This window comes from Amborella trichopoda, chromosome 8, assembly GCF_054954075.1.
Source record: "Amborella trichopoda isolate Santa Cruz 75 chromosome 8, AtrichopodaSantaCruz75HAP2 v2.0, whole genome shotgun sequence".
Classification (NCBI taxonomy): Eukaryota; Viridiplantae; Streptophyta; class Magnoliopsida; order Amborellales; family Amborellaceae; genus Amborella; species Amborella trichopoda.
The window spans coordinates 29,630,212-29,640,482 of record NC_142343.1 but is presented as its reverse complement, the minus strand read 5'-3'; the positions used below and the strand labels follow the sequence as shown (position 1 = coordinate 29,640,482).

Sequence of the window (10,271 nt, the reverse complement as noted above, 5' to 3'; positions counted from 1 at the left end):
ATTGGTCATGAATAGTCATCTTGTAGATGGTTTCCTTTCAATTGCAATAAAGACTTCCATTTCTTATGTCTCTTGTTATAATGATAATAATGATGATGCATATATGTGGCACATGAGATTAGGGCACATAAACCCAAAAAGGATGAAGAGATTAAAGAGAAAAGGCTTATTAAAAAATGTAAATGGGGGCTTTACCAAAATTTGTGAATCATGTGTTCAAGGTAAGTTGGTCAACAAATCCTTTGCAAAAGCTCAGAGAGCTACTGACATATTAGAATTTGTCAATAGTGATATTTGTGGACCTATGAATGTGGCCACTAAGAGCTGCGAGAGGTACTTTATTACTTTTATTGATGATAACTCTTATTTTGGCCATGTCTATCTGTTAAGTGAAAAGTTTGAAGCGCTAGACCATTTCAAAGAGTATAAAGCCGAGGTAGAAACCCAAACAAATTAGAAAATAAAGTCCTTAGATCTGCTAGGGGTGGGGAATATTCTTCACTACTATTTGGAGAATTTTGTACTGACATGGTATTATACGTCAGTACACTATGCCATACACTCAGGAAAATGTGGTAGCTGAGAGACTGAATAGGACCTTGATGGAAATGGTGAGGAGCAATGCTAAACTCTCTTTCGATTTTTTTGGAGAAGCTGTTTGACAGCTAAATATATCCTTAATCGAATACCCTCAAAAGCTTTCATATTATTCCTCATGAGATTTTTACAGGTCATACTCTCTCTTGATCATCTCAAAGTATGGGCTTACTCTGTCCATTTCCTAATACCCCATCAAAATAGGACAAAATTAGATCCTACGACTGTCAAGTCCATCTTCATAGGATGGCCACCACATGGTAAGGGATAATGTTTCTATAATCCTGGCACAAGGGCTGTACGGAGTAGGGATGCCCATTTCCTTGAGGAAGTGTTCCGTGAGGATCGTGCCACTCAGAAACAAGCCAAGTATGAGATAGAGAGTGACATGAGTGAGGTCATAGATCCTGAATCACCTCATCTTAGGAGAAGTAGCCAAATTAGAAGAAAACCTGAGTTCTTCACCTATCTAAGAGAATATTATGAGAGAATTGAAGAAGAGTCTCTGCATGAAACCTGTTCCTACCAAGAGGCCATAACTTGTCATAAAAAGGCCCAATAGAAAGAAGCCATGATTGATGAACTTAACGCGATCAAACAAAACAATGTTTGGGAATTAGTAAAACTACCTCTTGACAGAAAACCAATAGGCTGCAAATGGATTTACATGAAGAAGTTGAACTCGGAAGGGAAGTTGGAGAAATACAAAACCAAATTAGTTGCTAAAGGTTTACCTCGAAAGAAGGAATTGATCATGAGACCTTCTCCCCTATAGCAAAATTTCCCTCCATTAGAATCCTAATAGCCATAGCAACCCATTTTGACTTTGAACTCCACTGGATGGATGTTAAGATTACATTTCTGAATGGCGACCTAGAAGAAGAAATTTATATGAAACAACCAGAGGGCTTCATAGAAAAGAGAAAGGAAAACCTAGTATCAATAGTATATAAACTCAATAAGTCCCTTTATGGCCTTATACAAGCATCAAGGCAGTGGTACATTGAGTTGTAGGAGACCTTGTCATTGGTTTTGTGGCTAACCAGGATGATTACTGTATATATGTCCCATTGTTTTCATCTCTCTATGTGGATAACATGTTAATTGCTAGTAGTTCGATGAGTGTCGTAGAGACAAAAGCTTTCTTGTCACAACACTTTGACATGAAGGATCGTGGAAAAGCATCATATGTTTTGGGAATCAAAATTACCCGAAACAGAAAAGAGAGAATTATTCAATTATCTCAAGAGACATAGTAAGAAAATTCTTGAAAGATTTGAAATGGACAATTGCTGGCCATATTAACCCCCATTGATAAGAAGACCAAGGTAAGCGTAGTCATTGTATCCCACTACTCCAGAAGAAAAGGAAGCCATGCAGAGAATTTCATGCATAAGTACAGTTGGGTCACTAATAGCAGGTTCCAGAGTTATCTAGCTATGAAGCACTAGAAGGCCATCAAAAGAGTGTTATGATATTTGAAGGGAACAATTAATTACACACTCACTTATGGAGGAGGCTTGTTTATACAGATACAAGGATATTCAGATGTAGACTATAAAGGCGATCCAGATGAGATGAAGTCCACATCCAGATATGTCTTCATGCTTGCAGGTGGAGCCGTTTCTTGGTGCTCAAAGAAGCATGATGTTGTTGCACTCTCGACTATGGAGTCAGAGTATGTGGCCTGTTATCTCGTGGCTAAATAAGCAGTCTGATAGAAGAAGTTCCTGAATCAACGCAGATTTGATCCAATGAAATGCCAGTGTGTTAGAATCGCTATTTGTGTGTCAAAAGGGCCGAGGTTTGACAAGAAATCGAGGCATATAAAGCCCATGATACTACCACATTTGCAACACGATTTGAAGAGAGATTGAGATTGTTTATCTCCCGAAAGAGGCTACGTTAGCAGATCCTTTGACAAAAGTATTAGTGGCAAATGTTCTTGCCAAACGTGTCTTGGGATGTGCTTGAGAGACTGAGAGGGAGTGATTGTACGACCTTCAAAACCCAAGTGGGAGATGTTGGGTTTTGTAACCTTTAAAGGCCTTGGGAGCTTGTAAAAGTATAATGCTTTATAGTGGAATATGCACTTCAGTGAGAGTGTGTGTATTGACTGACCATGGGTTTGGCAGTTTATGACTTGTTTATGTTCGAAAACCCTTACCTCTGGGCATGTGGCACAACCGAGAAGGGTTTACAGTGGGTCATTCCTTGTTGAGCTCGGAGAAATGCCTAGGGTTTATGTTCTAAAACGCTTACCCTTGGGCATGTGGCACTACCGAGAAGGGTTTACAGTGGGTCATTCGATGTTGAGGTTGGAGAAATGCCTAGGATAATGTTTATAGGCCAGGGAAACTGTGTGCTCTCCTGTGTTTGGTTATTGGCCTGTGAGAGCAAGGGCCAAAGTCTCAACAAACTTCCGCATGACATGTACACTTGACAACCGCATTATTGTGAAGCAGCCCTATAGAGGGACACGTGCACATGTGCATAGAGAGCCTCATTTGCACTGTGGTGACAGATGCTAGACTTGCTTTTTAAGGGGGAACTAAAATTTACATTCTAAGATCATGGTTTCATTGTTTATTGTCTAATTTTGATAAGCCAATCATGAGCCCTTGCATTGAGATTGTGGATCATGGGTTTTTGTTGGTTTGGATGAGAAAAATTCATGGGTCAAGTGGAGTTCCCTTATTGTCGCTAATGTTTGCCCATTAGTACCAATCCACTTCTAAAATATATTATTTTAGTATTAGAAATGATTTTATAATTTTATAAAATTTTCCAAAATTTTAAAAAATTTATTTATTTTGTAAATTCATTAAAAATGGTATTTTCAAAATTTTCAGAACTTGGAAAGGCACATGTGGGGATCAAGGATCCAGCCCCATATGTGTGTGCCACCCATGAGTAGGAAGTGTGGCCTTGTGGGGTTCATATAATGCTCCTAGGGTGGCACACCCCACTTTATGTTAAAAGTTTGGTTATTTAGGGAATCTTTTAAAATTAAAATAGATCTGTTCCCTATTCAAGTGGGAGATTTAAAGTAAAGGATTATCTTTGACTTCCTATAGATTTTGGATAATCTAGATAATACTAAAAGTGGTTGTAATTCAGATTTAAATAGAAGTTGAACTTGAGTCAAATTATAAGGGGATAAGGTTCTTAATTTCCACCCAGAATCATGTTGATTGACTTGAGGGATGGATGGCTCAGATTTAATCTCTCTCACCCGGCAAATTTCCTAATATCCTAATGATCAAGCTGGGCAAAATAAGATAAGGCATACCTAGAAGAAATCATATTCAAAGTGGGGGATAGATTTTTATCGATTTAAACCCTATTTGAATCTCTCTCAAATCATGACAAAAGCCTCTCTCCTCACACCAATATCTCTCTCTCTCTTTGTCACGCTAAATATTTTTTCTCTCTCACGCCCCCCAGAAAAAGGAAGTCTCTTTTTCTCGTATATTTTGGCACATGACTCTCTCTCTCCTTCTCTTGGTGTGACACCACCTTCTCTCCTTCTCTTACTTGTTAAGACACCCAAAAATGAAAAGAACATAGGTGGTGGCACATGAAACCCTAGGACTAGGGTTTAATGATTTTTGAAGAAAAGAGAGGTTCATGCAACCTAGAGAGAGAGAGATCAATTCTCAACCTCAGTCCAAATTTCTTCGTATAGGGTTTCTACAAACCCTAGTAGAATATTTGAGCTCTCTAAAACCCTCGATTGATTAAAAGGTATTGCATGTAAAGCTTCTCTATCTCAAAAATTCCAGCAAGACTTAAAAGAATTAAAAGTGCGCCATCGGTTAGGAAATGGGCTGTGGGGTGTATCAAGCCTTGTTAGGGTGACTCTAGGCATTGTCTAATAAGTCTTGCTGGTTGGTTTAATTGTTTTTTTTTTAGCCATATTTTATATTTTTTGGTGAATTTTCAGGAACATATATTGTGCTCAAAACTATATTGGAAGATTGTTTATTGCTCCTGAATGTTTTTTATTTTCTTTAGCAGTAAAATTGAAGATCCTAAGTTGTATTTAGGGCTTTGATTTTGATCTGCAACACTATGTCGTAGCCTATGTAAGTGGAATTCAGGTATATTGAATCAAAGAAAAGGAAAAATTTATGAATTTAATACCTTGAGTTCGACATAGCCACTCCTTTCATTCAGAATATTACTTTGTCAATGAGTTAAGATTCTTCTCTGATTGCTACAGTTCTTTGTCACAGCCTTTGCAATCTAAGTTAGTTACCTATTATATTATCATTGACTGAGTATTGGTGTTAAAAATTAAACTATCTTATTGTGTTTACAAAATGAAAATGTTGCTTCAACAGTTCAAAAAAAAATAATGAAAATGTTGCTTCAACTAGAATGCATCGATCTAAATGTAGTAGCTATTGCAACTGCTATTTGAGATTGCATGTGAGCTTGAATTCATTTCAGGGTATGGTGTCTCCTGTATGACTCATGACTTTGTTAATGATTTCTCTGGTCATGTGATCTTATTATTTTTCTCAAGGCACAAACATGAATTCTTTGGAATTTTTATTTTTATTTTTTTTTCAGTTCGAATTTAGAACATGAATTAGGATTGTTAAATTTGTCAAATTTCAATGCAATTCTTATTATGCATAAACAATATATAATGCTCATCAATAATACTCTTTCTTGAAACAGAAAAAAGAACAAAGGCATAGACTGCTAGTTTAAAGTGTGAGGTGCCTATATATTCACCTATTGTGTTTTCCTTTGTGGAGGAATTTTTAAGCATTTTGTGTGCAAGAGTGGAATTCCGTCAAATAGAATTTCTCTCACCACTTCAAAAGCGAACACCTGTATCAGCCAACAGTGATAAATTTTGGTCCTTCGTCAATTTTTTCTTATCTTAATTGAAAAGTAAAAGGGATATTGATGCTGCCATCCTCAAATTTGAGACTTGAAGTAACTAAACTTTGGTTTATTTGTGAAGTTTCAGCCGTATTTTCTATTTTTTTAGAAATGTATAAAGCTGAATCTAAAATTATTATTCTCTCGCCCAGACTGAAAGCTATTATTCCTTCAGTTGATGATCACAATTTTAAAATTGATCATCCTATTATCTTGAATATTTATAGACATGAACAGGTGAATGAATCAGTCTATCCAGTTGATCTCATTAGGATGTTGAGATTTTGTTCTCCTTTACAGTTTGGGCTGTTTCTTCTTGTATCACAGTATAGTGGAACTCAATTTGTAACCTTTGATGCAAAGAGGCTTTTCCCGTATGGCCTCTCTCAACATCTTGCTCTAAGTCTCTTAGCTGAAGAGCTGCTAGGAATCCCTTGATAAATTCTTTGCAGGAGGACTTTCCTTTACGTATGACTTCTGCTGAGGATTCAGGAGGCAACTCTGAAGCGGATATTCCATGATCAGCATCCCCATGTTGTTGTGGCCTCTGTTTTGAATCAATTTGATCCTCCATATTTGATCTGCGTATCTCTGTCTCTTTGTCAAACTTCAAAATATATGCCTGTATGCATCCTTCAGAAAGCCTATCCCCTAGTGTATCTATAATAAATATTTCTTCAGTTTCAACCTTTAGAACAAAGAAATGGTCATTCCAGCTGACTATGTAAATTGCCTCTTCTGATGGGGAAGCTATGAGTTCCTCCCACATTCTGTCAAAAGACATGGCTGCTTGCAAGAATTCACAACATTCTGGTACATTTTCAGGTATAAAAAACCCTACATAGGATCTCTCTGAGAGGATTGATAGCCTAGACACTCCTGCCTGCAGTACTGTTTCGATATCAAAGTGGTGATCGGAGAATTCATCTTTGTTACTCTTGTTCTCACATAGTTTTCTCCATTCCAAAGAGCCTTTTTGTATCAAGGTATCGAATTGGCATTTGATTGGCAGATTCTTGGGGTTTTTGTGCAACCAATCAGCAATAACAGCTACAAGAACTGAGCAAGCCCCTGCACCAGCTGCTTCCTCACTTCTCTGATCAATTGAAGCTAGGAACACTTGAGCACATAGCTCCATCTTCCCATCTCTGCTAGTGAATCTCTTCTTCTCCCACCTTCCCACTGCAAAGTGATCTTCATCTTCAAACCCATGTTGGGTTTGTTCAAGCTCTTCTTTTGGCTGAATGGGTAAATGGGATGTGCTTAATTGGTGACGTCGGTCATCATGAATGTCATCCCCACCTTCTTGACTCGCCTTGTTTAGTAGTGGAGTTCCTTTAGGGTGACTTACCTTGAAACTTAGTTTCCCTTTTTTCCAAGAAGTGAGTCTTATCAGAGAGGGATGTCTGGTAGTCTTTTCAGAGATAGTTTGGACAGGACTTAGTGTTAGACTTTTTTTCTCATCATTCTCAGATGTAGAGGTTTCTGCGAGAAAATTTAGTTCTGGTAAATTTTTGTATACAATTCGGTTTTCCTCTTCAGATGAGGAACATGTGAAGGAGTCTTTTGATGAGTTGGGAGAGTATCTATAATTGCTTGGGTCAACATCAACATGTGATATAGCATTCTTTCCCTTGAGTGACTGACTCTGAATCTTTTGAGAGCTAACCTTCTTTATACTGGGTTTAATATGTTCAGGTCTATGGACTTGTTGAGGATTAAATCCGATGCATGATAGCGTGGGTAAAAGTTGAGCTCTAACTGGCGATTTTGTTGGTTCGTCGTTGGTTCCAAGCTCATGAAACTTGAAGCTCACCTGAGAAAAATCTCAGAACAGATCATTAATGAAATCATGACCTACATATGAAGAGTTGCATGCTAATGAGTCCGTGGCTGGAAACTATAAACTTTTGGATGTTGGATGGAATTTCAGTCAAATCCTATATCTGATCTTGAAAAATAAAGGCATCAAATTATACTCATATGTAGTTATTATGCATGAAGTTATATACTTTGGTATGGATTCTGGAAGTGATTCAGTTGTTTGATGTTCAACTTTCAACTGAAAGACACGAGACATAAAACATAGAGATTAGAGTTTTGCAAGCCTTACTTTGAGTGCCGCCTCAATAGTGGAATCTTTGACATTGCACTTGATCGGAATACTGATTGTCTTCTTTGAGCTGTTACTATTGGAAGGGATGAATTGGGCGACATCCAAAATGACTTTGGCCAAGTTAGATGCTTTATCATTGGAGTTCAGATCTGATCCCTGATAATTTTTGGCCAAGGTAGATGCCTTGTATAGTTAAAAAGATTGTCACATGTTGATGAAATTGTGACCATAACGAGATATAAACTTCTTGCCATTCAGAAAACCCATAAAAAATAAAACAAGAAACATCTATAATTTGGAAAAGGATTATGTCAGTGGATTATAGCTTACATGAACCGCAAGTTGGATATCCCAAGATCTGAAGCTTCCCATTTTTTCCATCATCATCTTGCAAACATGGTTGAACCCCTCGTTCCATTCAACTGTGCCATCTGGTTTGACGAGTTGCATCCTGGTACATTCCTTTGGGGAGTTGAAACTTTTCCGGAATTGCTTCCTTGGACCTCTCCATTTGATCCTAACCATTAGACTATAGTTTTGATAGCCTTGATTGTCGTTTATGCATAGGTCTTCCAAAACATGGATGTGGAGACCGATGTTGAAGCTTCTGGTTTCTGTGGGTTCAGACAAAATATTCCATTTTCCCATCCTCAAAGGTCCCCTCTGCAATCTCTTCCTAAGGAAGCTAATCTTATCTAATTGTCATATAAGCAAGTTACTTGCACTTTGCAGGATGAAATTCACATTGGAGAATGGATATCACGGATGAATGATGGTGGGTTTTTGTGCTAGTCAACTCTTGCATATGTTCAAATTGATCTCTGACTTAAACGTTAATGTTTCCTTTTATTAAGCGCTTCTTTTATTTTACTTCATTTATTAGAAAAAGCCATGTCAGCATTTAGAAAGTAGTTACTCTAATGATAAAAAATTGCTTTGACCTAGCTCATCTTCCCTCAGATTCACTTCTTTGCTTCTTAAATAATCAATCAGAAAAATTGCTGAATATCTTGTTCTCACTCCATATTTTCTATTGATTGTATTAATTATTTGAGAAGATGGATCATGCTTTTTAAGCTTGTAGGTAATTAATCGCTTAAAAAGGATTATCTTATTATGAGAAGTTCACCCTAATTATGAGATGTACACTCTCCTGACTCAAATATAATACTTGATACAAATATTTATTTTAAGGGATTGTATATTGAGGCCATTTATTTTTGTTACAGGATGACACAATTAGTACTTGTTATTAGATGTCAAATTGGAAAGCTTGGGGTGATATTGTTTTTTGAACTTTGAGTTTAGTCAATGACATTCAACCAGGTGATTTAAAATCTAACGGACATGAGTAATTGTAATCTCCTTGTATTAAAATTAAATTACTTGTATTGAAATGAAGGGAAATTATTTCATGCGGACTGGACCGCATTTCTACATATGCGGTCCAAAAAGTGTAAAGTGTCCATCTTCAAGATGTATGCAAGTAGGTGTTCTATCTAAAAACAATGGAAACTAGCAGTCCAAATGTTTTCTTATTAGAATTATTATTTCTAATTTTTAAAATTTATTTATTTATTCATATTCATGAACTCCATGTTAAAGATTATATGTCCTTAAAATTTAAGTCTTAAAATCCATTTCAAAAATAGATTTATTAAGAGGCCCGCATTTCTATAGGGCTTGGCCGCATATTAACCAGGTCGTAAAATTAAATGGCTATTTTTATATTTTTCGTTCTTTTAACATGACAACAAGAACCCTTTTTCTATTGGATAGTACAAATGGATTGGAATTGGTCCAGGTGACCTATATGTTATGCGTACGGAGAAGACGGATCAATTAAAAATAAGCAAGTAAATGGTGTTTTTGACAAATAGTGAATAGTGATTATCAATTTTCGTTAATTTGTTTAGGAAAAAGTTTATATAAGGTTGCAACCTTCAAATGTAGAAATATGGATGCACCTAAAAAATGTATTGGAAAATATTGTTTTAATGTAGAAAAACTTTCTAATTGATAATCTCGACCTCGAGATATATGAATATAAAAAAAGAAAATATTTTGAGTACTAGAAATAGTGCATTTTGCAACACTTTATCGAAACCATCCATTTTCAAGATTTTCATGGATCTATTTGATTTTAACCATTTTTTGAGTTTGAAATTTTATAATTAGATACAAAAATAGATTTGTAGATAATTTTAAGAATATTTTACACCAAAATTATAAGTTATGATAAAATTTGGAGGTATGCCTTAATTGGATTGTTTAACGTTGCAACCTTATAGAAACCACCCCCATTTGTTTATTAGTCTCATACCTACAAGCCATTTTGAAGGGTTCAGACCTTGTTTTTCTAATGAAAAGTCAAGAGGGTTTCTAGTGGTCAATGGTATCTAGGAAAATATTTTACATATTAATAACTGGCTTGGTTATGCTGGCCTGGACAATGTCAGACGTATGCTGTAGATGACTGATTCCTCTTGAGGGATTAATGGTCTTGATTGCATAAACTGTTGATTAGTGTTTTGATTTCAAATGGAATAGCTGCTTCGGAAATCTGAACCATCCATTTAGAGTATAATTCTCCAAGGGGAGAGAGAGTAGGGGATGGCAATTGGGTTACGAGCCACCAACCCCGCAGGTCGACCTGAAC

At 36.5% G+C, this 10,271-nt stretch overlaps 1 protein-coding gene across 2 annotated transcripts; it reads right to left on the bottom strand.

Annotated features, from left to right (window-relative positions):
- Positions 1-5,624: 5,624 nt before the first annotated feature.
- Positions 5,625-8,432, bottom strand: LOC18423680 (uncharacterized). 2 transcript variants are annotated; one of them, XM_088873510.1, is made up of 3 exons: positions 7,943-8,432; positions 7,610-7,795; positions 5,625-7,312 (listed from the first exon to the last, which is right to left on the bottom strand). In XM_088873510.1, the coding sequence occupies exons 1-3, from the start codon at positions 8,258-8,260 to the stop codon at positions 5,765-5,767; spliced, it is 2,052 nt and encodes a 683-aa protein (XP_088729636.1). In that variant the 5' UTR covers positions 8,261-8,432; the 3' UTR covers positions 5,625-5,764. The 2 variants fall into 2 exon arrangements, with proteins under 2 accessions (XP_088729636.1, XP_006828341.3); XM_006828278.4 differs by having other exon boundaries at positions 7,610-7,768; positions 7,943-8,422.
- Positions 8,433-10,271: the final 1,839 nt, after the last annotated feature.

Excerpts from the sequence above, each read along its gene's own strand:
- LOC18423680 (XM_088873510.1), bottom strand. The coding sequence starts at position 8,260 with ATGGGAAAATGGAATATTTTGTCTGAACCCACAGAAACCAGAAGCTTC. Across the intron at positions 7,796-7,942 it reads ATATCCAACTTGCGGTTCAT|GCATCTACCTTGGCCAAAAA; the intron begins GTAAGCTATAAT and ends TAACTATACAAG. Across the intron at positions 7,313-7,609 it reads CTATTGAGGCGGCACTCAAA|GTGAGCTTCAAGTTTCATGA; the intron begins GTAAGGCTTGCA and ends GATTTTTCTCAG.